This window comes from Anas platyrhynchos, chromosome 14 (genome assembly GCF_047663525.1).
Source record: "Anas platyrhynchos isolate ZD024472 breed Pekin duck chromosome 14, IASCAAS_PekinDuck_T2T, whole genome shotgun sequence".
Lineage (NCBI taxonomy): Eukaryota > Metazoa > Chordata > Aves > Anseriformes > Anatidae > Anas > Anas platyrhynchos.
Genome location: NC_092600.1, coordinates 9,581,240 through 9,607,080, shown reverse-complemented (window position 1 = coordinate 9,607,080; position 25,841 = coordinate 9,581,240). Strand labels below are relative to the sequence as shown.

General features: G+C 67.5%; 3 protein-coding genes across 9 annotated transcripts in view; 2 read left to right on the top strand and 1 right to left on the bottom strand.

Annotated features, from left to right (window-relative positions):
- The window catches only part of UIMC1 (ubiquitin interaction motif containing 1), a 35,877-nt gene extending 29,633 nt beyond the window's left edge, over positions 1–6,244 (top strand). For 3 of the 5 annotated variants that reach the window (XM_038186568.2, XM_027468067.3, XM_038186567.2), the window contains 4 exons: positions 2,347–2,425; positions 3,893–4,013; positions 5,485–5,548; positions 5,817–6,244. In XM_038186568.2, coding sequence (XP_038042496.2) covers positions 2,347–2,425; positions 3,893–4,013; positions 5,485–5,548; positions 5,817–6,073 — 521 coding nt within the window. In that variant the 3' untranslated portion in view covers positions 6,074–6,244. Of the gene's footprint in view, positions 1–2,346; positions 2,434–3,892; positions 4,014–5,484; positions 5,549–5,816 lie in introns of those variants that run through there. The other 2 variants (XM_038186569.2, XM_038186570.2) reach the window with 2 other exon arrangements.
- Positions 6,245–6,354: 110 nt separating this feature from the next.
- HK3 (hexokinase 3) lies at positions 6,355–11,552 on the top strand. Of its 2 annotated transcripts, XM_072023486.1 has the most exons (20): positions 6,355–6,560; positions 6,680–6,874; positions 6,967–7,021; positions 7,111–7,273; positions 7,539–7,687; positions 7,793–7,912; positions 7,996–8,091; positions 8,190–8,289; positions 8,386–8,569; positions 8,717–8,872; positions 8,957–9,190; positions 9,282–9,586; positions 9,685–9,824; positions 9,931–10,050; positions 10,135–10,230; positions 10,321–10,420; positions 10,529–10,712; positions 10,791–10,946; positions 11,058–11,291; positions 11,368–11,552. In XM_072023486.1, the coding sequence occupies exons 1-20, from the start codon at positions 6,463–6,465 to the stop codon at positions 11,501–11,503; spliced, it is 3,021 nt and encodes a 1,006-aa protein (XP_071879587.1). In that variant the 5' UTR covers positions 6,355–6,462; the 3' UTR covers positions 11,504–11,552. The 2 variants fall into 2 exon arrangements, with proteins under 2 accessions (XP_071879587.1, XP_071879588.1); XM_072023487.1 differs by lacking the exon at positions 6,680–6,874.
- A 68-nt stretch (positions 11,553–11,620) lies between these two features.
- On the bottom strand, positions 11,621–24,096 carry UNC5A (unc-5 netrin receptor A). 2 transcript variants are annotated; one of them, XM_072023490.1, is made up of 16 exons: positions 23,817–24,093; positions 16,341–16,562; positions 16,049–16,192; positions 15,852–15,955; positions 15,566–15,746; positions 15,284–15,451; positions 14,942–15,106; positions 14,660–14,848; positions 13,842–14,141; positions 13,659–13,746; positions 13,404–13,572; positions 13,061–13,294; positions 12,816–12,965; positions 12,555–12,719; positions 12,303–12,481; positions 11,621–12,167 (listed from the first exon to the last, which is right to left on the bottom strand). In XM_072023490.1, the coding sequence occupies exons 1-16, from the start codon at positions 23,941–23,943 to the stop codon at positions 12,002–12,004; spliced, it is 2,751 nt and encodes a 916-aa protein (XP_071879591.1). In that variant the 5' UTR covers positions 23,944–24,093; the 3' UTR covers positions 11,621–12,001. The 2 variants fall into 2 exon arrangements, with proteins under 2 accessions (XP_071879591.1, XP_038042494.2); XM_038186566.2 differs by lacking the exon at positions 15,284–15,451 and having other exon boundaries at positions 23,817–24,096.
- Between the last annotated feature and the right edge of the window lie 1,745 nt (positions 24,097–25,841).

Sequence of the window (25,841 nt, the reverse complement as noted above, 5' to 3'; positions counted from 1 at the left end):
CCAGAGCCCCGAATGCAGCCTAATGCAGCTGTCAATCTTCAGCGCAGCAGCAGTGCCGGTGCTGTTAAAAACCTCCTGGCATCGACAGAGGTGGCACCGATACAGTGGAAAGAGGAACAGAATAAGTGCAGGGAGAAGATTCCCTGCCCAAAGCAGAGTGGCTGGTGGCGAGGGTGGGGGAAGCAGGTGCAGAGAGGAGCAGACGACTCGTGCAGCAAGGCGAGGAGCTTGGAAACATGTGGCCTTGCCCCTCTGCGTGCTGGCATCTGGCTGAGCTCACCTGGCGGCCCCGGGAGGTGCTGAGGATGATTTGCCAGCCAGGAGAAATGCTGAAGGAGTGAACAGGCCGTCCGCAGGCTGCAGAATGCCTCTGGCCCAGCACGGCACCATGCACCAGGCGGCGTTGCAGGGTTCCCATCGCACGGTGGCTCAGGACTGCTCTGCGGGCTGGGAGTTTGCCCCCCAGCAAGTATTTTCCCAAGCTCCTGACCCCCCCAGTCCCGTGGGCTGCTGGTGTGTTGGGGCAGGGTCGTGCCTCGCCAGCATTTGTGGGGATGTGAGTGGGGAGGGCTGGCTGCTGCGCCTCCGCTGGCACCGCCGGCCCTGTTCTCTCCCCCGCGCCTCTGCTGTCAGCAGCACAGCTGGGGGTCTTCCCCTGGGCACCCGCAGAGCTGGTCCCGGAGATCTCTAATGGGCCCATTATGCCAGATGTGTTCACTGCTTTGGGAAGAAAATAGAACTGATTAACACCTGAGCTGGTGCACGAGGCTCCTGAGACGGTGTTAAAGGAATATTAACAAGTGCGCGCCGAGCCGGGGAGCGGCTTTCACCGCGCTGCCAAACGCACAGGGGGCAGGCTGGGGGGCCGGGAGGTGGCCGTGCTCAGCTCTCCTCCCGAGCACGCTGCCACCTCAAATCTGGGCCAGGCTGAGCTAAAGAGAGACGCCTGCCTTGGCGCCTGTGAGAAGCAGGCTGCTGCGATCCGTCATCGCCCACGAGGCAGCGTCCACGTCTAGGAAAGGCTCGAGCTCGTGTCTTCAGCGTGGATGCCTCCCTCCAGCCCCAGCAGCTCCCGAGGACCTCGTGGCACATCTGGTGGTTGTGGCTGAGCAGCGACTGCCAGGAGGGGAAGGGCCTCGCTGTGTCAGCACCGTGGGTAGACACGGGGGTCGCCTGGTGATCTGGAAATGGGGTTTTGCAAAAAATTCTGGAGGATTCCCTTTGTCCCGCACAAAATTCTGTGCATCCCTGCCTTTGGCACAGCTGATGAGCCAGCAATAACAGCTTTGTCATGCCCGTAGCTTGGATCCAGGCCCTTCTCCTAATGAGAGCGTGGAGTGTGGCAAGCAGTGCTTCTGGGCTGCAAAACAGCTCCGTGCATTGCCCCCCCATAGCCAGATTGCCTGAGAGTGCTTACTGTGACATCTGCTTCGGGCTGGAATCTTGGATGTCCCTGGTGGAGCGAGCTAAGATATCCGATGTGTTCCCCGAGGGTCTTTGCTGGTGGCATGTCAGCAGGAATATGCTGAGGAATTCAGCTGAAAGAGGCAATTCTCCGCCGTGCTCCCCGCGGGTGCCTGGGGAGCAGCTTTGGAGAGGCTGCTTGGGCGTGCTGGAGGAACTGTTGGACCACCTCCTGCGTGCTGCTCAGGCCAGCACCTCGCTGGCTGCCTCCGTGTGTCCGAGCAGCACCTTCCCTGCTGCCACCGGAGAGCAGAGCTCTTCACCCAGAGACCTCACGGAGCTGCGCAGACCAAGGTGGGGGCAACGCAGCGGCTGCGAGGCCAGCTGTTGTAACCTTCCCACCCCGGCACGAGCTGTGCGCCTCCCCAGCAAGGCTGCCTCTTCCTTCCACGTCCCAGAAGGGCTGGTGGCCCTGCACAGCCTCAGCCCTCCTTCGTCCTCAGTCTCTCCGCTCCCACGCTCCCTGCCCGGCAGCAGACACGGGTGTTTAGTTTGGCAGCGAGCAGCGTGGCGGTGCTGGAGCAGCTGTGCAGCTCCACTCCCGGGCTGCTGCGCTGCCGTGCGTCAGCTTTAAAATTACTGTAAACTGCATCCTGTTGGTCCAGCTGTTTCTGCTGGAAGGCAAGTGCTGGTGTGAAACGGCTTAGCTGGCTTCTCAGGCTGGGGAAGGCAACTTCTTCCAGAGCCCTCCGCGAAAAAAGGAGGCTTGGCCAGCCCCCACGTTGGCAGGAATTGAGGTCCTGGCCACCCCAGTCCCGTGTTCCTTCGCCTCACTTTGCATCCCTCCTGCTGCAACCTTTAGCGAAAGAATGAAGGGTGTGGGCATCATGCAGGGGTGATGTGGGGGTGGCTGGCAGGTAACCTTGTCTGTTTTGCCTCCAGTGCTCACCCGGCGTCAGAGAGAGGCCAGGAGTAAAGCTGCCGGTGGGGACAGCGGTCCGGCAGCCTCAGACACTGACAAGTAAGTAGGTATGCTTGCTCCTCCAACACTGTCTCTCTGCTCCAGCTCGTCCCTGGATGTCTTAATCCCTGTATAAATGCTGGCTGTTGGCCTTACAGCATCATTTCCCTGAGAAATTGCCTTCGCTTAGCGCCTCGTTGCAGTGCTGGGTATGTTTACACCGAAACAAGAGGAATTTGCTGCTCTCTGCTTGCTTATTTTTTGCACTAATTCCTTTCAGCCAAACCCATGGTGGGTCAGGGATGCGTGGTCTCCGGCCATCGTGGAGGGAGCTGAAATGTTGCTAACTCAGGCAGTTTCTGCTGGGAGATCTGAGCTTGGTAACCCTGGGAAAAGAAGAGGCTAGGACGGGGAGGCTGTCAACATGGCACCTGTAGTGATATTCTTAATTAAATTAGACTTTCAGAATAGCAGTGGCTTTGTTTAATCTCTTCCCATGCAGCCCCTCCTCCTGCCACCCACACAAAGCATCATAAGAGAGGATCTGACAGTAAAATCCCTGCTATGGAAGCAATTTTGCTGTTACAAACAGTGGATGGCAACATCACTAATGGAATTAGGCTAATTATAGAGAGGACAGCTTCTGTTTAGACACATTATCTGGGTAATCAGCACTGACTGGAAAGAAAATACGGGAAAAGTACTGCAGAGTTTTGCTCGATGGGGGCTCTCCATACGCGTTTTAGAGCCTGGGGTGAGTTTTACTAGGAGAGTGCTGCTTATCAAACTGAACACAACACTGCTGGGGCTGGTCCCTGGGGGCTCGTCTCTTCCTGGAGCAGGTCCATTCCTGAACAGCTCCCCGGGTGGATGCTCTCCCGAAGAACCAGTGCCCTCTTCTGCATGCTCTGGTCCCCGCCGAGAGCTGGTGTGGAAGCAATTACAGCCGTATAAAGCCAAGCCTGACCTCCAATCTCCTTTCACCCCGGGTAATTTTCTTCCTAGCCACACTCAGTCGTCCTGGGTGAGCCTGGGCATCTCCTGCACAAACGAGGGGGTTCGAGGAGCGCGCTGCAAGGGAGAGGGCACCTGTGCCAGCCCCCCAGCAGGAGCGTGTGCTGTGGCATGTAAAATGGAGATAGTGCAGAGGAAGACTTGATTTACTAGTCAGACAAGCTCATCCAGCCCTGGTAAAACGTCTCTCTGATTTAACACACTTGGTTTGCTTTTCAGGCGGAATTTAACTCCCTTTTGCAAAGCCCTCGCACTTCATTTCTGTGGATTTTGACAGGGTGCTTTATGTCTGGGGAGAAATCAGCAGCGGTTGAGATAGTTAGATGAGCAGATTTGATTACCGTCCCGCTGCTGCAGCAGCAGGAGACAGAGGAGCAGGCAGGGAAAACTGATAATCGCTCAGGCTTTGTGCTCGGCGCTGGCCTGACCCCGCTGCTCGGTCCCGATCCGGTGGCTGGGAGCCCGGCGCAGGGCGAATCCTAACGCGGTGCTCTGTCCTTTCGTGCCTGGCAGGTGTGAGAAGTGCTACCTCTGTAAGTCACTGGTGCCACTGCTGCAGTATCAGAGGCACGTGGACAGCTGCCTCCAGGCTGCTAGGCAAGCTCAGGGAACCAGGAGGCTGCGAAGCGCCAAGGTGAGGGGCGACCCCGCAGACCGTCTCCTTTGCTTTGCGCTGGGTTCGGGGCCGGGTCGCCAGCAGGAGCCCTTTCCTTGGGGCCGTGGGATGAGCTGTCCTGGCACGGGATTGCCTGGCCCTGCTCGTGGTAGCCCTGGCCAGAGAGCTTGTTGCCTTCCTGCGAGAGCATGGACCGGTCCCAGGGGTGAGCTAATCCGGCGGCGCTGCCAGTAACCTCTCCAGCAGGCAGGCAGCCAGCCTGTCCCGCTGCCAGGCGGCGCGCCTCGCTCCTGCAGCCTCCCTCGGCTGAATATAGATGCCGTGGAGGGCGGTGGCAGGGTGACAGGCGCATCTGACTCCATCCACCGGCCCCTTCCCTCGGGGAAGGTTTGGAGCTGAAACTGGGGGGAGCCGCTCCGTGCCTGGAGCATCCCAGGGGAGTGAGCATGGGGAGGTGTGCCCGCTGGGGGGATGTGGTAGGAGCACGGGGAGCAGCTGGGGCACGGTCACCCTCCAGGTGTTGGCCCCCACTGGGCCTTGTCCTGCTCGTGGTGGTCTGGGGGGAGCGTGGGGAGGGGTCTTCTGAGCCTTCCCGCTGGCTCCTGCAGGCAGAGCCCTCGTGCCTGAGCTTTGCCTGCGCTCAGAAATGATTCTCAGCGTGAAGATGCAACATGATGTCTTAGTTTCCTATAATCCCTTAAATCCATCACAGGCCTCAGCCCTTTGGGGATTCAGATGCAAATGATGAGATTTCTGGTTGATGGTTTTGGCTGGGACACAGCCAAGCGCTGCGTGGCTCGGGGAGCTGCGGGGCACGGCTGCTCCTGCGTGTCACCGGCTCTGTGGGGGACGTTTGACTCCATCCCCACAGAAAGGAGCTGGGGGTGGGCAGCCCTACAGGTGGCTCAGAAAGGCTCTGGGTTTCTTCTGGCACTGCGTCGTGCCGAGGGGGGAGCAGGTCAGGGTCCTGGGCCATTGGGGAGCTTCTTGCTGGTAGCACGGGGTTCCTGCCACGGCCCGTTTTGGGGTGCTAGGCAGCTCCAGCCCTGCAGCTGGGATGCCAGTGCCTTCTGGGGCAGGGAACCGTCAGGAGAGGGGACTTTGCAGGCAGGCTCAGTGCCCTTCCCTTGGTCTGTGTGGTCACACCTTCCTGGGCCTGAGAGAGGGCACGAGGTCTGTGTTCCTCGTCTGGCTGTGCCGTGCAGGAAGGCTCTTCCCAACAGCATCAAGCCACATCCACAGAGCAGGACAAAGCCTCAAAAGGCACGGTGCCTGGGGGAGGTGCCCGAGATGTGGCAAAGTCTTTGGTGCCCAGATAGCCCCATACAGCCCCGTGCTTGCTCACTGGGCTTGGGGTGGCTTCCTGCCCCTGGGATCCCTTCTTACCGGGCTCTGCTCCATTAACTGGCCCCAAAGCTGCCCCGGTGTCTGTGCCCAGACAGCTTCCTTCACGACAGCGCTGTGACGGTGTTCTCCTCTCCCTTGGCAGGTTGTGGGAAGGCACGAGAGGGGACTCCTCAGCATGCTGGAGCTCTCGGAGAGCAAGTCTGCAGGTGGGAAGCTGCTTTTTGTGCTGGGATGAGGGCTGCCGGACCTCCCCTTTTGGGGCTTTGGGGTGTCAGCTCCATGTTCCTGCTGAAGGAGCCTTCTTATAGGGGGCTGGGGGCTAGGGGGCTGTTGGACCCCCTCGGAAGCCCCACAGACCTGTGGCACAGCCCAAGATGTGCCGGTGATGGCACAGCCCAGCTCCATGTCACCGAGGTCTTGGGAGGGGTGTCAGGGTGCTGCCCCCACGGGTGCTGACGTGCCCTCTCCTTGCAGGTGGTGATGCGGGGACCCCCCTCGCTGGACTAGGAAGCCAACACTCCCCTCCCGCGCTCCCAGCCCGTGCCGAAGAGGAAGAAGAGGAGAATGAGGAGGCCGGGGACAGCGCCAGCTCCCTCCCGCGCCTCCCTTTCGGCACCTCCGCAGTGCCACCCGCCCCGGGCTGCTCCCTGGACTTGGCGCCGCGCTCGGCGCACCCCTCGGGCAGCCAGCAGCAGCCCCGAGCCTGCCGCCGGAGGAGGCACAAGTTCTGAGGGCTGCTCCCGCTGCTCCCACACCCCCCTTTTATACATTTTCTACGCCATGAGCCGAGCCGGGAGCACCAGGCGGAGCAGTGACTGTGTTTTATAGGTGCCTGCGCGGCTTCGCTCCCTGTTAAAGAAACCGAAATATATTTATGTATGTTTTTATGAAACTGCAGCAAACCCGCAGCAGCCGTGCCGTCCTTCTCGGGGGAGCGGGGCGCCGAGCGGGACCCCAGGGCTGGACCCCCCCAGTCCCCTATTGCAGCACCCATGGGCCCGCTCCTGGGGGCGAGTTCTCCTTCTGTTGCCGGGGCACCGGGCAGTGGCGTTACCAACGGTTCCACCCCCCCCACCAGCACACCCAGGGTGCCACCAACGGGTGCCCCCCACCTGCTGCCATGTCCAACCCCAGGCGCCCTGGCTCCCAGCCCAGCCGCGGCGGCAGGACCCCGTGGAGCCCCCACGGGGAGAGGGGCCGCCTGCCCCCCATCAACCGGTGAGGGTGCCGTGGGGCCAGGGCTGTGGGGTGGGAAGCGGGGAGAGAGAGCTGGGCCCCCCCACCCTGCTTTTAAACATCCCCTGCCCGGGCAGAGACCAGCCTCCGGCCTCTTGCAGGTGCGTGGGCATGATGATGTGGGGGCAGCAGCCTTCGGCAGCGCCTGGCCTCGAGGACAGCCTCTGCTCCATCGTCATCGTGGGGCACAGCTGTGCCCTCTACCCCCGGCTGCCCGGTCACGACGGCGGCACGACGCTGCCGAGCCACGACGCTGCCCAGACCTCGGCCCCCTGCGGCAGGGATGCGGAGGGGAGGTGGGGAGGCCCGGCCGGGATCAGGCCCCTCTGGCCATGCTGCTGCGGCACGGCCGGGGGCTCGCTGGGTGACGCCACCTCCCTCCACGCAGGGCCCCGGGGAGCTTCCAGTTTGGACACCAGGACAACGTCCCCTCCTGCACGCCGGTAAGGCCTGTCCCTGCCTCTCCGTGCCCAAGGTGTGATGTCCCCTGTCCCCTCTGTCCTGCCAGCCCGCCCTGACCCGCTGTCCCCAGGTGCAACGGGCGCTGCTGTCGCTCACCCTCTCGCTGGAGAAGCTGCAGGCGGTGAAGTGCCGCATGCTGGAGGCCATGGAGAAGGGGCTGAGCCAAGAGACGCACGCACAAAGCACCGTGCACATGCTGCCCACCTTCATCTGCTCCACGCCTGACGGCACTGGTGAGGCAGCCCGGCGAGGGGACATGCTGCTGTGCACCTCGCCGCGGTGCCAGGGAAGGGTCCCGCAGGAATCCCCTCCTTGGGCTTCTTGTGGGCTCTGGGAGCTGCCCCTATGTGGGGACAGAAGCCAGGAGCCGGCTCCCTGGGGCCCTGCAGTGGTCTCAGGAGGGGAATTGCTGCTTCCTGGGGGTGGGCGTCACTGGTTCAGGGCGAGGGGCAGATCGGGGGCTGGTCTCTGCCCGACGCTGCCACCACTGCCCCATAGAGAAGGGCGACCTCATGGTGGTGGAGCTGTGCCAGAGCCACATCCGCACCCTGTTCGTGACCCTGCTGGGCGACGGAAACCAGAGCCCCCAGCTGATGTACAAGACCTTCGAGCTGCCAGCGGACAAGCTGCAGGGCACCGGGGAAGCGGTACGGGGCGGGGGGGGGGAATGATGGCACCACGGGGCTCCAACCACCTCCTGCACCCCGGGGTGCTGGGGCAGGGGGGCAGCTGCTCACCCGCTGCCTTCGCAGCTCTTTGACTTCGTCGCCCAATGCGTGCAAAAGTTCCTGGAGGAAATCGGCAACCCCCAGCATCGCCTCCCCGTGGGCTTCGTCTTCCCGTTCAGCTGCAGGCAGACAGGGCTGGGCAAGGTGAGCGGGGCAGCTCGCCGGGGGGGGGGACAGAGACATCCCCGAGCCGATGGCCAACAGCTCGCCCCCCGTGCTCTGTGCAGGCCGAGCTCATCTCCTGGTCCAAGGGCTTCCAGTGCAGCGACGTGGAGGGCAAGGACGTGGTGCAGCTGCTGCAGGCAGCCATCAACAAGCTGGAGGTGGTGTGGGGGGGCTGTGGGGCGCCAGGCGAGGGTCCCATCCAGGCTGGGGGCTGCCCCCCTGGGGATGGAGCTGACCGAGCCCTGCTCCCCGCCAGCTCTACCACGTGGAAGTCATCGCCCTGCTCAACGACACCGTGGGCACCATGATGGCCAGCAGCTGGGGGGGGAAGCCCTGCGAGATCGCCCTGGTGATGGGTGAGCAGCGGGTGCCACGGGGGGCGGCACGGCGCTGCTGGGGGGGGGCTGCGTCGGCGCTCAGCACCCCCCCAAACCTCGCTCCCACCCCCCCAGGCACGGGCACCAACAGCTGCTTCATGGCCGAGGCGCAGCTGGTGGAGGTGGTGGAGGAGAACAACGGCAGGATGTGCGTCAACAGCGAGTGGGGCCGCTTCGGGGACGACGGCGCCCTCAACGATGTGCTCACCCCCTACGACCACCGCGTGGACCAGGAGTCCTCCAACCCTGGGGAGAGGAGGTGCAGCGAGGGAGGGGGGGGTCCCCGGGGGTCTCCTCGGAGCGATGGGGATGCCAGCAGGAGCGAATGGACCCCCCCGTGGTGCTCTGAGAGGGCTGGGGGTGGTGGGGCTGTGCTGGGGAGGGGGCTGACTCCCGCCACACGCAGGTTTGAGAAGATGGTGGGCGGCCTCTACCTGGGGGAGATCGTCCGGCACGCCATGCTCATGCTGGCCGCCGAGCAAGCGCTTTTCATCGGGGCCAGCACCTCCGCCCTGGGGAGCAAGGACGCCTTCAAGACCCAGCAGGTCCTGGAGATCATGGAGTGAGTGCCCGGTGGTTGGGAGGCCTGATGGGTGGGTGCCCCCGGCCGCGAGCGGGCAGCCCCTTGAGTGTCTCTGCCTTGCAGCAACGAGATGGGCATGGCCAAGGCGAGGAGCGCTCTGGAGGCCCTGGGGCTGCAGCCGAGCGAGCGGGACTGCTGCCGGGTGCAGCAGATCTGCCGGGCGGTGGTGAGCCGTGCCGCCGCGCTCAGCGCCATGGGGCTGGCCGCCATCCTCAGCCTCATGTGCCGCAGCCGCGAGCTGGAGCGGCTGGTGGTCAACGTGGGGGTGGACGGCGAGCTGTACCGTGCCAACGCCAGGTATGGGGGGGAAAAAAGGGGCTCCTGGCTGGGGAGGACGCCCCTCGGGATGCCTCAAGCCTGGCCCTCACCCTCCTCTTCCTCCCCGTAGGTTTGGGGAGATCCTGCAGAGCGTGACGGGGCTGCTGGCCCCCGAGTGCGCAGCCACCCTGGTGCCTGCGGCGGACACCAACGGGCTGGGGGTGGCCATGGTGACGGCGGTGGCCCAGCGCATGTTGACCCAGCGCCACGAGGTGGAGCAGCTGCTGGCCCCGCTGCGGCTCAGCCGCGCCGACCTGGAGCGCGTCCAGGGGCTGATGAGGCAGGAGATGGAGCGAGGGCTGGGCCGGGACAGCAACGCCGACGCCTCCGTCCGCATGCTGCCCACCTACGTCTGCAACACGCCCGACGGCACCGGTGAGGGACAGGGAAATGAGCGGGGCAATGAGCCCCTTGGAGGGGAGAGGGGGGTCTCTGGCCCCGCTCACGCCCCCCCCCGGGTGTGCTCCCCGCAGAGAGAGGCGACTTTCTGGCGCTGGACCTTGGGGGGACCAATTTCCGCGTGCTGGTGGTGCGTGTGATGGAGGAAGGCATCCACATGGCCAGTGAGATCTACGTCATCCCAACGTCCATAATGCAAGGCACTGGAGAGGCGGTGAGGCTCCGGCACCGGGCGAGGGCTGGGAATGCCCCGGGGCTGCCCGTGCCTGGGGACAGCCCCCCCTGCGTCGCTGCAGCCTGACCGCAGCCCCTCTCCGCAGCTCTTCGACCACATCATCGAGTGCATCATGGACTTCCAGACCAAGCAGAACCTGATGGAGCAGGTCCTGCCCCTCGGCTTCACCTTCTCCTTCCCCTGCCAGCAGCTGGGCCTGGATAAGGTGGGGGGGCGGCGCTGGCCCCGCGGGATGGGAAGGGTCCCCGGGTGCAATGCAGCCTGGCCCCTGCTCCTGTTTCTCTTCCAGGCCATGCTGCTGACCTGGACCAAAGGCTTCAGTGCCTCGGGCTGCGTGGGGCAGGACGTGGTCCAGCTGCTGAGAGAGGCTGCAGAGCGCAAACAGGTGGGGAAGGGCTGGGGACCCCTCCCCTCACCCCCTGCTGGTGACAGCTTGGGTGCCACCACACCACGTGTCCCCATCTCCTGCCTGCAGCACCTGGCGCTGAAGGTGGTGGCCGTGGTGAACGACACCGTGGGAACCATGATGGCCTGCGGCTACGATGACCCCAGATGTGAAATCGGCCTCATCGTGGGTGAGGGGCACCTCTGCACCCGGGGGTCTCTCCCGTTCCTTGCCCTAGCTCTCTCCAGGCGCTGCTAGGGCTTGGTCTGGGGGGGGTGACAGCGGCGCTGGGCTGCAGGGACGGGGACCAACGCCTGCTACATGGAGGAGAGGAAGAACGTGGGCACCGTGGAGGGGGAAGAAGGCCGCATGTGCATCAACATGGAGTGGGGGGCCTTTGGGGACAACGGCTGCCTGGACGACATCTTCACCACCTTCGACCGCATGGTGGATGAGAAAACCATCAACGCGGGCAAGCAGAGGTGAGCGAGGGGCCTGGCGTGGGCAGGGCTCCGGGGGCGGGGGGGGCAGTAAGGCAGCCGGGGCTGTGCCTGGGGCAGGTTTGAGAAGCTGATCAGCGGCATGTACCTGGGCGAGATCGTGCGCCACATCCTGCTGGCGATGGTGGACAAACAGCTCCTGTTCCGCGGCAAGCCCTCGCTCAAGCTCCAGACCAAGGACATCTTCCAGACCAAGTTCCTCTCCACCATCGAGACGTGAGTGCGGGCAGCCCTCGTGGTGGGGCTGAGGGGTGCAGGGTGACCCAAATCCACCCCATTTAATGGGATGGTGACGGCGATGCTAACCGTGGCCCTGCCCTGGCGCAGCGACGGGCTGGCCCTGCAGCACGTGCAGGACATCCTGAGGGACCTGGAGCTGGACGCCAGCTTCGAGGACAGCGTGCTGGTGCGCGAGGTGTGCCAGACCGTGTCCCTGCGGGCGGCCCAGCTCTGCGCCGCCGGCCTGGCCGCCGTGGTGGAGAAGATGCGGGAGAACCGGGGCCTGGCCCAGCTGGCCGTCACCGTGGGGGTGGACGGCACCTTGTACAAGATGCACCCCCAGTGAGTACCCCGGGGAAGGGGATGGGGGCACGGGGCCGCCCTGCTGGTGCTCAGCCGCCTCGTCCTGTCCCCGCAGCTTCTCCCACAACCTCCAGCAGATGCTGCAGGACCTCGCGCCCAACTGCGCCGTCACCTTCCTGCAGTCGGAGGATGGCTCAGGGAAAGGCGCTGCGCTCGTGGCGGCCGTGGCGTGCCGGGAGCCCAGCCCCTAGGGACAGCCCTGTCCCCCTCCTCGCCCCCAATAAAGCTCTTGGCTCCGCACCTCTGACTCCTGGGGGTGAGGGCAGGGGGCCAGGGGGGCACCGCGCACGGCCGGGCAGAGCCGCACGTAGCAATATATATCGAATTTATTTACATTCACGTCCGCCAGACCCCCCGCCCGCGGCACCGCTATGTACATAAGGCCAAGTGTAAATACTTGAATGCACTTAATACAGAATTAAAAAAACGGTCTTTACACAACACGGCACGGGGCCCGGGGCCGCCCAGCCCCGGGCGGAGACAGCACGACGGCACCGCACGCACCACGCACAACCCAGCGCCCGCACGCACCCCGGCCCCGCGCCGAGCCCGGCACCCACGGCCACGGTCACGGGCAGCCCTCCCGGCGGGCACGGGCCGGGAGCCGTGGGGCAGCGGGGCCCAGGGGCCGGCCGGGGCCCCCTCCTGCCCCACGGTCCCCGGGAGAGGGGCCGGGGCCTCGCCGTGGCTCAGCACTCGGCCTCGGACACGGCGAAGAGGGCACCGTCCTGCTTGCCCACCTCGGCCACGGCGGCGGCCAGCTGCGAGAGGTTGCCGTTGGGGAAGTGCCGCGCCTCCCACAGGTTGAGGATCATGGCCGTGGGGCTGGGCTTGGAGGCATAGAAGCTGAGATGGCTGCGGGGCAGAGGGATGGCGTCAGGGTACAGGAACGGGGACAGCTCACCATCAGCATCACCCCGCTCCCAGGGGTGCCACGGGTGCAGGATTTTGCTGGACACCCCCCTGTCCCCGTCCCCATCCCCACAGCACCTGTCAAGGTTGAGTTTTTGGGCCAGCGTCCTCCAGTCGGCTCCCCGGGCGCACGGCGTGTCCAGGCTGCTGATGATCTTCTGGCGGATGAGGAAGGGGATCTTGAAGGCACTGGGACCCACCAGGGCCGGGGAGCCCACCTCGCTGTCGGGGACCAGCCAGTCCGAAAACCTCGTGTCCTGCAGGGGAGAGCACCACGGGGGTGAGCTCGTCCCAGGGGTGCTGGGGGGGGTCCCCCCACCCTGCCCTCACCTTGGCGATGTTGAAGTTGATGGTGAAGCTCTGCCCGTCGCCCTCCACCTGCCAGATCCAGATCTTGCAGGCCAGCTCGCAGGTGCTGGGGCTGAGGCGCTCCAGGGTGAAGGTGCAGTGCAGGTAGGGCTGCAGCCCGCTCCAGATGTGGTAGAAGGGGATTTCCTGCAGCGGGGCGAGGGCGGTCACGGCAGCGGGGACCCCCCCATCCTTTCTCTGGGTGCCAAAACCAGGACCTGCCCCCCACCCTGTTCCCCTTACCTGGTAGCTGGCGAGCAGCTTGCTCTTCCAGAGCGAGCTGGGCATGTCGTGGATGGAGAGGCGCAGGTTGTGGTAGCTGTCCTTGAAGTGCAGCACGCGGGGGGCCCCGATCAGCTGCCCCCCCATCTGCTTCTCCAGCTGGATCACCTCCTGGTGGCGTGGGCAGGAGGTCGGGCAGTGGGGCGCAGACCCCCCCAACCCTCCCCCAAAAAAAAATCCCGGCACAGGGCGGGGAGCCCCGGTACCTTGAGCGCGTCCTGGGTGTCGCTGAGGCAGTAGACGCGGATGTTGTACTCGAGCGAGGGGCAGGCGGCGGGCGCGAACAGGACCAGCTTGAGGCGCTTGGAGGCTGCCATGCTGAGGGACTCCCCGACCAGGGCGAAGCGCCCCAGCTGCTCCGTGAAGATGTAGCAGGCCTGCGCCTCCAGCTGGCAGTAGTACAGCTCCGTGCACGGCTCCGCGCCCAGCTGCAGCACGTCCTGCGGCACCGGCAGATGCAGCCCCACGCCAAAAAAAAAAAAAAAAAAAGCCCCCAGTGTAGGGTGGGGTCCTCCTCCCCATCACTACCACCTCCGGCGGGGTGCTCACCTCCCACGTGCCCTCGCACGACTGCTTCTTCAGCCGCAGGCTCCAGTTCTCAGCGCTGGCCTCCACGCAGTGCCCCATGGCCAGGATGGCGGGGCGCGTGAGGAGGACGCCGGGGGGGCCGCAGCTGACGATGGGGCTCAGCAGCGTCTGGCAGCCGGCTAGGGGCAGCCTGGGGGGGACACAGGAGTTTTTTTTGGGGCGATGAGCATAGCCGGCACCCCTGCAGCCCTGATACCCGGTGGCCCCGGCACCTACCTCACCTCCTCGTGCTTGTGCAGCGTCAGGTAGACCTCGTAGATCTTCCCCCGCGGGATGGCATCGGGTGGGATCAGCAAGCTGATGCCTGGTGGTGATGGGGGAACGCAGGCAGCAGGCTGAGCCCCCCCATCCCTGCACCCCGTACACAGCCATCGGGCAGCCCCCCGGCACCCACCGTACCTGTGTTGGGGATCATGAGGCGCCCCCCCAAAAAGTTGAAGGTGCCGTAGGCCATGTTGGTGTTGCCGCGGGGCAGGGAGCGGAAATAGCTCTGGGTGGAGAGCCGGGCCACGAAGTCGGCGCCCTCGGCGGCGGGCGAGCTGTGGTGCAGCGTGTGCCGCCCAGCGCCCAGTGGGCTCAGCAGGTGCCCGTTGGGCAGCTGGAGCTTGGCGGGGCCGTCCTGGCGCGGGCACAGCGAGCCCTGGTAGGTCATGGTGGCCGTGCTGAGGTCGGGCTGGATGGTGAGCAGGCTGGGGTTGTCTGCGGCACAGAGCGGGGGCCGTGGTGCTGCTGCCCTCGCGTCGGGGTGCAGCTGTCCCAGGGGCTGTGGGGGGCACAGCCCCAGCCCCACGGGAAGGATCTGATGGGGCACAGCCACCCCTGGGGGGCCAAAGGCTGTTGAGACCCTGACCCACAGCACAGACCCTACAGGGCGCAGCCACCCCCAGGGGTCCAAGGAGCACCCAGCACCAACCCTGTGCCCAGGAACCCTCTGGGATGTAGAGCCCCCTACCCACAGCCAGGGGCCCTATGGGATACAAAGCACTGACCCACCACCAGGGACCCTATAACAGAGCCCCTATCCCAGCAGCAGGGACACAAAGCCACTTCCCAGAGACCCCACAGCGCACAGAGCTCCTACCCAGGGAGACACGGAGCACACAGTCCCTCCCCAGAGCCCTACCCCAGGAAACTGCCACCCCAGGGAGCAGGGCACGCCGTGTCCCAGCAGCGTGCAGGTGGCAGGGCGGGCACGCAGCCCTGTCCCCCTCGCTCACCCGCCTTGCTGGGCTTGATGCTGACGGGCTGGAAGCCGGCGGTGAGGATGGAGGAATCGGCCACGTCGGCGTCCAGGCCCCCCTTCTTGCGGCAGTACACCAGCACGCCCACCAGCAGCAGCAGCACCAGGCACACGGCCACGGCGATCAGCCCCACGTACAGCGCCACGTCCTCAGCGCCCTGGGCGGCTGCGCGGGGCAGGGCGTCAGCACCCAGAGGTGCAGCTCCGTGTCCCTGTTCCCCCATTCCTCGGCGCGCCCCCCCCACCCCGTGGCACTCACCGGGGCTGCAGAGCTCGGAGGTGCAGTTGCGGGTCTCCAGCTCGGCGCCGTGGCACTCCTGGCCCCCGTTGCGCGGCGCGGGCTCCGAGCACTCGCGGCTCCGCCAGTGCGTGCACTCGGTCCCGCACACCGACCACTTGCTCCACTCTGACCAGGCTCCATCCACTGTGGGCACAGCGGGGGTCAGCGCCTCGCTGGCACCCCCCCCAGCACCCCTTCCCCTGCCCCGGGGCTGGGACGGACAGACGGACACACACACAGGGGTGGGAGGACGAGACGAGCGGGGTGGGCGCGACGCTGGGTGCGGTGGGGCGCAGGCGGTGCCGCGGGCACGGCGGGTACCTGGGCAGAGGGTGGTGCAGGCGCTTTTCTGCACGTTTTGGCCCTCACAGAAAGCCCCCCCGTTGAGGGGCGTGGGGTTGGTGCAAGTCCGGCTCCGCTTCTGCCAGCCCCGTCCGCAGCTGGTGCTGCAGCCCGACCACTGCGTCCACGTCGACCAGCCGCCGTTCACTGGGTGGAGAGGGACCCGTCAGCGCCCGCCGGGCCGGGGGGGACGCCGGGGGACGGGGACAGTGACATCGGGGTGGCACAGCGGGGCGGGGGGGCGGCACGGCGGGGCCGTACCGTAGACGGTGATGGCGGCCGAGGCGCTGCGGCGGCGGGCCACGATGTTTTTGGCCACGCAGGTGTAGTTGGCGGTGTCGGCCAGGCGGGCTTGCCGCAGCACCAGGCTGTGCTCCGGCGTCACGTAGACATTGGCGTCCAGCGCCGGGTCCACCAGCTCCTCGTTGCGCAGCCACTCCACCTGTGGGCACGGGGACGTCGCTGGGAGCCCGTTCAGGGAGCGCCCACGGCATCCCCACAAGGAAAGGGCACACGTTGGCCCCTGACGCCTCGTCCCGTGGCTCACCTCGGCGGGGGGGATACCCTCGGGGGGGCGGCACGGCAGCACGATGCCCTGCTCGATGGACACCTCCCTGGCCGTTGGCTCCTGCTCGAAGTTCTTGCGCAGATCTGGGGGGGGGGCGCAGCACCCCGTTATAGGGGCCAGCACCCCATGTGCCCTGCCCTGCCTGGGGACCCGCCGGGGCGGCCCCGAACACTCACAGGCGATGCGCACAAAGGCCTTCTGGCTCTTGGTGGTGCCGGAGGAGCTCCATGCCACGCACTGGCACCAGTACTCCTCCAGCCCGAAGATCTTCTCCACTTGCTGGCGGGTGATTTCGATGCGCACCTCCATCACGGGCAGCCCTGGGACGGGAGGCAGCACGTGAGCACTGGCCACCCAGAAAAGCTCCCCACAGGTCCCCAGCCCCGTGCAACCCCCTAAAAGGGCTGCGCATGGCTCCCTGCAACCGTGGCAGCCACCAGGAGCCACGGTGGCTGAGCCGGCGCTCACCAGTGCTGCGGTCGGTGCTGTGCTGCGTGACGTGGTCGCCCTGGTGCACCCACTCGCCGTTGCACTTGAAGTAGATCTGGGTGGCGGGGGTGGCCCGGCAGGCCAGGCTCACCGGCTTGTTCTTCACAATGTACACGTCCTCGGGCTCCAGCAGGAAGCGGGGCAGCAGGTCCGGGGACGCACCGGACACGGGGGTGGCCACGGTCGCGCTCTGCTGAGCACCTGCAGGGACACGGGGGCTCGGCCACCTCTGGGGCCACCGGTGACCCCAAGCCCCGCGGCCGCCTCCCCCTGCCGCCAGCACTGCGGCAGCCCCGGCAGCCCCCCCCCCGGCCCCGCCATCCATCAGCGAGAGGAGCAGCGCGGCGGCTGCGCCCACTGAACCCGCGCCGATCCCTCATGTCCGCACTTAGTGCTAATGAAAAGGAAATGTAGTGTGACCAATAAGGGACATCGCTCACTCCTCCCGGGGCGCTGCAGGCGCCCGCTGCCCCCCTTCCCCTGCACGCCGCAGGGGCCGCATCCTGCCCCGCTGCATCCCGGCGAGGTGGGAGCCAGCAGGGTGCGCACCCCACTGCCGTGCCACAGGGACACGGTGTAGGGTGACACGGTGGCGTGCCACGTCCTGTGTCACTTCCCAGGAGCTGGCACACGGGGGGTGGCCATCCCCAAGTGTCCCCAGGGTGGTGAGGATGGGTCAGGCCATGCAGGTTGATCCCTGGTGGGGCTGAGCATCCCTTGGCATTGCCTGGGGGGCTGTGGGAGCCACCCCAAGGACAGGACGGTGTGGGGACAGCAGCGCTGGGGACGTGGCACGTGGTGGTGGCCGTGTCCCCCAGCCCTGCAGGCAGCCGTGTGCCCCCGCAGCCGGCGCCCCCGCTCCTCCCGCCCCGCGCAGGCGCCCGCTGTGGAAAGAGTTAATAAAACAGGGCTCTAAATAAGCATTTGATTAACAAACGATAAAATAGCGATTGTGTCACTGAATGAAGCTGTAATTGCTGCTGCTAATTGGCTGGTTAGGATTTAATAAGCAATTAAATGGGATGGAATGCGCAGTAATTAAGTGCCTTCGTTTGGCAACCGCCTGCCGCCCCCCGCGTGCCCGCCGTGCCCCCAACTCGCCGCCAGCCTCGGGGTCCCCCTCCCCACCCGGGCAGCGCCGCCTGCACAGCAGGGACACGGGGGACACGGGTGTCCCTTGGGCCCTGGCTGAGTCTCCTGGGGGGCTCCGTGCCCTGCTGTCCCCCCCCCGGGCCGGATCGGGCCCCTCCAGGCCAGGGAGCGGGCGCTGAGCAAGCCCGGCCGCGGTGCCCAGCGGGACGGGCAAGGTGCAGCAGCTCATTTACGCGGCGAAGATAAACGGCCACCATAACGCGCCAGTTATTACCCCATCAGCACTTTTACAATGTCGCTAGCAATTAATTTAATTAAAACCCCTGTCCGGGATACACAGGCATTTCATATTTCACCGGTTTAATGACACCCACCCCCAGCTGCAGCCTGGGGGGGTCACGGCACGGGCAGGGGCTGCGTGTCCCCCCGACGCGTGCCGGCGGTGACAGGGTCACTGCAGCCCCCGTGGCTCACCCCACAGCACCCATCGCGCTGCTGCCTCCTTCCCGTGCACCCCTGGGTGCCGGCACGTGGGGCCCCATGCTGTGCTGGGGGGGGGCTGCGATGGGCAGAGAGGCAACCCAGCTCCAAAGGCTTTATTTCTGAACTAAGCGGGTTGCTCTGCACAGCAATAAAGCTGCCGGGCTGCGGCTGGCACGTGGGTTAACGGGCTCGTGGCGCTCCAGGGCTCTGCCCTTAATCACACACGGAATGAGCACGGAGGGCGCTGAGCCGGGCACTGCCCATCGTGGTCAAGCAGAGGGGTGGGGGGCGGCAGCACCACGGGTGGGTGCAGCATGGACAGGACCCCCCACCCCGGCTCCCCACTCAACGGGGCCACCAGCGCCTCGAGGGCAGGGTGGGATGGGCACTGAGCACAAGGCAGACCCCTGGAGCCCCCCGGAGGGACACCACCCTGCTGCTTGGCACCGTGCTGAGCACCAGGGGGGCTCTACCACGCTGCCACCCAGTCGAGGCACTGCTGGTCTTCAGCCATGGGCAGGGCTGGGGGACGGAGCTGGCCTGGAACCCTGGCAAGGGAGCGGGGGGACCATGCTGTGGGCCCCCCCAAGCCCCACGGGCACCCCAAGCACATCGTGGCTCTCTCCAATGCACCACGGGCACCCCACGGCACAGCCACCCAAAACCCAGCGTGCCCCCAACGCACACCACGGACACCCCCACGTCCTGTGGGCGTCCCACAGACCGCGGGCACCCCACCCCACCCCACCCGCCGTGGGCGTCCCGTGCAGCGTGGGCACCATCGGGCCCCCCACGCGGCACTGCGCCGGGCTCCCACACCGCGCGGCCTCGCCGCTCACCTGCCGCTGCGTCGCCATGGAAACAGGCGAGATGCTTATGTCACCTTGGCAAAGGGAGCCGCCTAACTTGAGGAGGGTGGGGGACACGGGGACTGGGGGGGGGGGACAGGGGGGTGCTGGTCCTGCTCGTCATGGCCCCGGCCAGCCGCTGTCTCGGCAGCGGAACGGGTAATTGGGACGGCGGCGCGCTCCCAGCGCCGATAAATCACCGCCGGTAAACCTAGTGCATTAAGCGGGGCTTTATTATCAATTATCCCCCACCCACGTGGGCTAACAAGCGCAGCGGCGGGCCTAACAAAGGGGCAGCGTGCTGGGGAAACTCAGGGTGTGGAGGGGGTGCTGCGGGGCTGGCCACCCCCTGCCCTTCCAGGGGGGATGTGGGCACCCGGCCCTGCCACGCGCAGCCCCCGCTGCTCCCTGTGCCCCCCCCCCCCAGGTGCTGCCACCCCTGGGGGCCCCTCCACGTAGTGCCAGAGCCCCCCAGCACCAAACACCGGGTGCACTGCAGCCACTGGGCAGAGTGACACTGCAGGGTGCCCCAGTGGGGAGGGGACCCTGCCAGAACCCATCACACCCCCACCCCGGGGCTGTGCCCCCCACCCCCCAGCTTGGCCCCACTGCTCCTCAAGGGACTGATCCTGCTCCCAGCATCAGTTCTGAGCTCCCCGGCGGTGCTGAGCGCGGCGCGCCGGTGCCTGCTGCGAGGAGACGCGGGGAAGGTCAGCGTGTTCTTGGCGAGGAGAGCCTGCCCGCGAGCGGCCGCAGCAGCGCCGGCCCCGTGCCACCAGCTCGCCGTGCCACCCCCATCCCCTGCCCGCAGCCCCTCGGCCACCACGGCACCGTGTGGGGTGGGGACCTGGGTGCCAGCCCCTGCCCCCGCCGGCTGCGCCCCCCCGGGGACCTCCCCGCACCACCGCGGGCATTGCAGCCGGCAAATTAAATCCCCAGCTGGAGCCCCATAAATCGTGGCCCGCGCCAGGCCTGGCACTCCATTAAAATGAAAGATTTCCTCGCACTTCGCAGGCGCCCGGCCTGCGCCCCGGCAGCAGGTAATTAAAGCAATAATTGCTGCTGATTGCGCCCGCCTAAACGAGGGAAAGGCGGGTGCTGGGGGGCGGAGGACGCCGGTCCTGCTGTGCCCAGGAGGGCCTGGGGGTGCCAGCCCCGTGCGCCCCACACAGCCTGGGTACGGGGTCCCCTTTGGCGGGTGCCGAGGTGGCACCGCGCGGAGATGCCAGCCAGGTGCTGGTGCCAGCTCCATCCGGGCAGCGAGCCAGCAGGGTCGGATGCCAAGGCCGGGCAGCGCAGCCCGGCTCCGGGCCAGTCTGGTGTGCGGCAAGCCCCGGGCAGCAGGGACAGCGGGCACAGGGCGCCAACGCGTCCCCGAGTGCTGCAGGGCACGGCCGTGTGCCACGGGCACGGTGCCACTCCCCGACAGCGTGTCCCAGCGTCCCAGTGCCTGGCACCACCCCACAGGATGGCCACGGGAGACCCTGGCATGCGCCCCACGGGTGCCACCCCCACGGGTGCCAGCCCCATGGCCACGTCCCGTGGTGCTGCAGCGGCTGCGTGGGGGCCGCAGGGTGCCCGGCTCCCGGCGAGCGCGTGGCAGCGTCTGGGCGCTGATTAAGCGTGCGGTTGTTATGAATGAATTAGTCAGGCGGGTTTGCATGACAATGGAACTGCCTAATTACGGATTTTAGCTGATAACATTCTCCCCATTACATGCAATTAGCATGTGCCAGTGCGGGCACAGCTCCGCGGGCTGCACCCTCGCGCCGCCCCAGCGCCCGCCAACGGGGCTGCCAAGGTGCGTGGTCCGAAGCATGCCCACGCCTCCAACATGCCGCCCCACAGCCGGGTTTTGGGGACAACGGGGTGCCAGCAAAGCAGCAGGGGGCAGCAGCCTCTCACCTCTCTGCGGACCAGCTCTGGGTGCCACCAGCTCTGGGTGCCACCAGCCCCTGCAGCCAGCGGTGGGCACCCAGGGCACCCCAGAGCCTCTCTCGGCCCTGCTGCCCTGTAGCACAGAGCTCTGCTCCCAGCCAGCCCCCGGTGCCCACTGAGCCCCCCGCCAGGACCCGTGCCAAGCCGTGCCAGCCCCAACGTGCAGCAATCGGAGCGCTGCACGGGGAGAGGGGCCCGGTGTGATGCGCTGCCTGGGGGCTGCGCTGGTCCGGGCTGTGGTGGGGTTGGGACCCAGCCTGGGGGAGCCGAGCGGCTTTTCTGGCTCTCCTCTAATTGACAGTAAAGAACAAACGCTCTGACCGCACTCTGTCCCCGCCGGGAGGAGCGTCAAGGTCACCCTCAGCGCTGGGTCCCCGGCCGCAGCGGGAGGGAGCCAGGTGGGAGGCCGGGGAAGGCCCCTCTGGCCACACCACGGTCCCAGGTGCCGGGGTCCGGCCCCATCCCACCCACAGCTCCGTGCCCCACGGCTGTGACCAGCAGCCGCAGCACGCCACAACCGAGAGCAGCCAGGGCTGGCCAGGAGGGGGCTGGGGCTTGAGCCCCTCACCCGTGGCCAGGAGGGGGTCCCAGCGTGGAGCCAGCCCACCCCGTGCTGCCGGCGGGCAGACACTCGACCTGCAGGAGCAGCGATGGTGCCGACAGCCGGAGCAGTGCTGGCACCGAGGGTGCAGGGCAGGGTGGGACACGCACGGTGCCATCACCCCGGGGGGGGGCACCGGACCCTGGGTGCGCCCACGGCTGCGAGGTGCCAGGGGTGGCTGCGAAGGTGCTGAGCCCCGAGAGGCACCGGCAGCGCCCCGGTCCCCTCCTGCAAGCACCTGCCAGGCTCCGCCAGGTTTGATGTAGTGCCAGCCCCACGTGGCACCGAGCCAGAACAAACAGCCCTGGGCAGGCTGCGTCTGCCGCGCTCGCGCTGACAGCTGGCACGGCAGCTTCCCGGCCGCCCCGCGTGCGCCAGCCCTGCCCGGCGCCCTGTCCTGCTGCCCGCCCCGCTGCTGAGCCTGCCCTGGGATGCAGCGAGCTGGGGGGGCTGCGAGGATGGGGGTGCAGTGGTCTGGGGGTGCCCTGTGGAGCCAGGGGGGCTCTGGAAGCCGAGTGAAGCTGGCAGCACTGCGTGGCTCAATGCGTGGTAAGAGCTGTGCCCCCAGCCCACAGCTGCCCCCAGGGATGTCGGTGTGATGGGGATGTGCCCTGGGGGCAGGGGATGCACTGGGGCCTGGATGAATTTGGGGGGGGTGAGCACCAGCTGCTGTAGATGCAAAGGGGAAGGGGAAAGGGAAGGGTCCTCAGGTAGTGATGGGCCAGGGTAGCTCCAGGGTTGGATCCTGTCCCGTGTCCTTGCCACCCACCAGAGCAGCAGCTGAGCGGTGCAGCCCTGGCCCCTCAGCACCCTGCTGCCCGTGGATCTGCTCCTGCCCATCCCTGCGGGCACCAGGAGCCCAGCAAGGTCCGGAGACAGCGCTCCACGGCTGCAGGCAGGGCCCCCTGCCCGGACACCTGGGTTCCCCTGTCCTGCACCAGTACCTCACATCCCTGGGGAAGGGATGCTGTGCCATGCTGTGCCATGCTGTGCCATGCCATGCTGTGCCGTGCCGGGCTGGAGAAGCACCCAGAGCACCGAGGCCCAGCCCCACCGTGTCTGTGCCGAGCAGCAGCCGTGCAGGTGGCTGGGATCGGTCGCGCCGCGGCCGGCTGTGAGCTGCCTGCCAAGCGAGCGGCAGCGGCGGGCGAGCTCCTGCACCGCACTGCCCCGAGCCAGCGCTGGCACCGCCGCCCCCCCCGGCTCCCCATTTTTCCCTCTGCACACCCGGCACGGGGCGCACCCACCGTCCCACCACCCTCCGTCTGTGGGTCACCACGGGGACAGCCCCGCTCCTTGCCTGGCTGGGTGCTGGTGCCCACAGCACCCTGCGTACGGGGTGCCCTGCACCCACGGGGGCTGCCCCCCAGGGAGGGCAGCGTGCCACCCACCGTGCTTGGCCCCGCAGCGTCCCTCTGCAGACGGGGCTGTGCTGGGAGCACTGGGCGCAGGGTCCCCGCGGTGCCCAGCCAGGAAGGATACGTGCGGGTAACACGGGGGCTGCAGCCCCCCCACGCTGTTGGGGTGCGTACCCGCTCAGCCCACCCGGGTGCCACCGCGCCTGCCTGGCACATCGAGGCCAGGCGAGGGGACGTCTGTGCTGGTGGCAGGAGGGGTGGTGGCCGGGACCCCCAGGGTGCATAGGAGCCCCCCCCGCCCCGGGGCCCCCAGCAGAGCGCACGTCCAGCTCGGGTGCAGCTCCCCTCCCCCTGCTCGGTCCTTTGTCTGCAGCCGCCACTTCCAGGCTAACGTGACACCTGCCAGGAGCCGCCGCCACCGCGGGCACCCCCGCGCCCACCCCGCAGCCCCCGGCCCGCCGTGGGGGGGGATCCCGGCACGGCAGCTCCCCCTCCTCCCTCCGTGTCCCAGCCCCGGGGCTGCGGGCGCACGGGGCGTAGCGGGCTCCGGACCGTGCGCGGCTGCACCAGCACCGACGCAGCCCCACGCACCCCATTCCTCGCCCCCCCAGGCGCCCCCCCATCCCCACCCGGGGGTGACAGCAGCCCTGTCCCCTCCGCCACGGTCCCCCGCGTCCCGCCAGGTGCCGGGGCAGGCAGGGACCCCCCGCGCTGGGCGAGGACCCCCCACGCGGAGCAGCTCCACTGCGGGCTCCGCGGGGGGCGGGGAGCGGAGCCAAGGGGGCGAGGCGGTTGTAGGGGGGGGACACGCGTGTGCGGCCCCGCGTGGGCGTGGGGAGGGGGCGGCAGTGCCCGGCTCGGGGCAGGGCGCACAGCACCATCCCCGTGCCCGGCCAGCCGGCACCCCGCGGCCAGGCGGTGCCCTGGCGCTCCGCAGCCCGGGGGGGGGGGGGGGGGGATCGGGATGCAGTGTGCACCGGGCACGGCACGGCACAGCACGGCACGGCGGCAGGAGGGGAGGACCCCCCCTAAGCCCCCAGCACCCCCACACCCGGCCGGGCACCCATCCCGGAGGGTCCCCCCCGCTGCCCTCCCGGGGATGCTGTCCCGGGGGTGACCTTGCCCGGGGACTCACCGGCGGCGGCCAGGAGGGCAGCGGCGAGCAGGGCGCCGAGCGGTCCCGGCGCGGCGGCGACGACGGCGGCGGCGGCGGCGGCGGAGGAGGCGGCGGGGGCCCGGCGGCGGCGCGGCCGCGCACCCATGGCGCGCCCCGCGGAGCGCTGCGGGCCGAGCGAGCAGGCGGCCGCGCTCCGCGGCGCCCTCAGCGGGCCATGGAGCCCCCGGCCCCGGCCCCGGCCCCGGCCCCGGCCCCGCCGCTGCTGCCGCCCGCGCCGCGCCGCCCCGCACCGCTCCGCCCGGCGCCGCCAATGCGGGGCGGCCGAGCGCGGACCCGCCCGCGGGAGGGACGGCGCAACAGCTGGGCGCGCCCCCGCCGCCGCCACCACCGAGCGGGCACGGCCGCCCCCGCCCCGCACCCCGGCACGGCTCGGCACGGCTCGGCACGGCTCGGCACCCCGCTGTCCGCCCCGTGCGCCGCCCTCCGGCACGGCGCTGCCCGGCCCGGGGACGCACGGGTGGGCTCAGCCCTCCCCCTGCACCGCGTCCCTGCGGGGGACGGCACCCACGGGTGGCACCCACGGGTGCGGCAGAGCTCCCAGCGGGGGTGAGCTGTGCTCGCCGCCCCCCTCCCCGCACGGTGCCCAGACCCCGCTGTGCCTCCTGTGCTCCCCTCTCCCCCAGCCCCTGCTGCCCCTCGTGATGGGCAGGGGTCCCCCAGCCCACCGGGCACCAGCATGTATACTGGGGTGCGGGGTGCCCCCAGCAAGCACCAGCTTGCACTTGGAGGTGTCACAGACCCGGGGACACTGTTTTGAGAGGACACGTGCCACCCATGGGCACCCAGCGGGCAGCGAGGCCCCACTTTGCCACCACCCCGCACTGTCCCCACACAAGCACTGGGTGCCATCCAGCCAAGGTCCTCAACCAAGGCTGGTGTTTTGCTGCAGCCTGGGCATGGGGCAAGGAGGGTGAGGCTGCTTTGGGGTGCCCGAGGTGATCCCAAGCCAGCTCCAGTGCTGCTGAGCATCTCCTGTCCCTGAGCTGCCCCTGTCCCCAGCAGCAGGGGCTGGGCAGGGGCAGAGCTGGGCAGCGGCTCCGAGCACCGCGTGGAGTTAATTTCATTAGCAGCTCCAGGAGCAATTAACAACTGCTCCGCTGCCTTCAAGAACTGAGGCAGGTGTGAAGCCAGCGCTGCTCTCCAGCCCGCACCGCAGCCTCCACCTGCCCCGGCGCAGGGCCAGCAACGCAGGGCAGAGCCACAGCCAGCACAGCACGGCGAGGGGCACGTTGGTGAGATGGGGATCTCATTAAATCTCCCACCATCGGGCTGCTCCCGCTGCTGGGGAGCCCCACACCGATACAGCCACGTGCCAGCTGTGTGCATGGATAGGGATGGAGCTCGTGGGGTGGCACCCATGGGTGCCTGCTCCCTGCTTGCTGTCCTGTGCTGTGTGACCCCAAACCCCGGCACATCCCGCACGGGGACCGGTGGGTCTGGCAGAGGGACCCCCCCAGCCCCCCTTGCATGGGCAGGAGCCCCGGCACGGCGTAAACACCCTCCCTCAGGCTGGCTCATTATTACTAATGGCATTCGCATGGAAACAGGATGTTTTTACTCCTCGCCGCTCCATCTGCTCCTGCTGAAGTCACCGCGCCACACGTGAGCTCCCAGGGGGCTGCCATGGGAACCGGCACCAGTTCACCTCGCAGCGCGGGGACCCTCAGCCCGGGCTCTGGGACCCCCAGCATGGCACTGGGGAGGGACATTGGGGTCGGGCTCTGCCCCGTTCCCATGCCGTGTGCTGCCCTCATGATGCACGGTGCTGCCTGGGTACCACGCTGGCGCTGGGCTTCGCCGGCCACGTCTCTTGTCACCCTCGATGTCCCTCCTGTACCACGGCCTGGCATGGCAGGGCTGTCACTGGAGAAGCGGCTGGGTGCGCTGACGAGTTAATAGACGCTAATTAATACAGATTGGGGAGATCACTTTCAATTCTGCTTGCTCTCCCTCTTGCTGAGGAAGGAGCCAAGGGGGTGGATG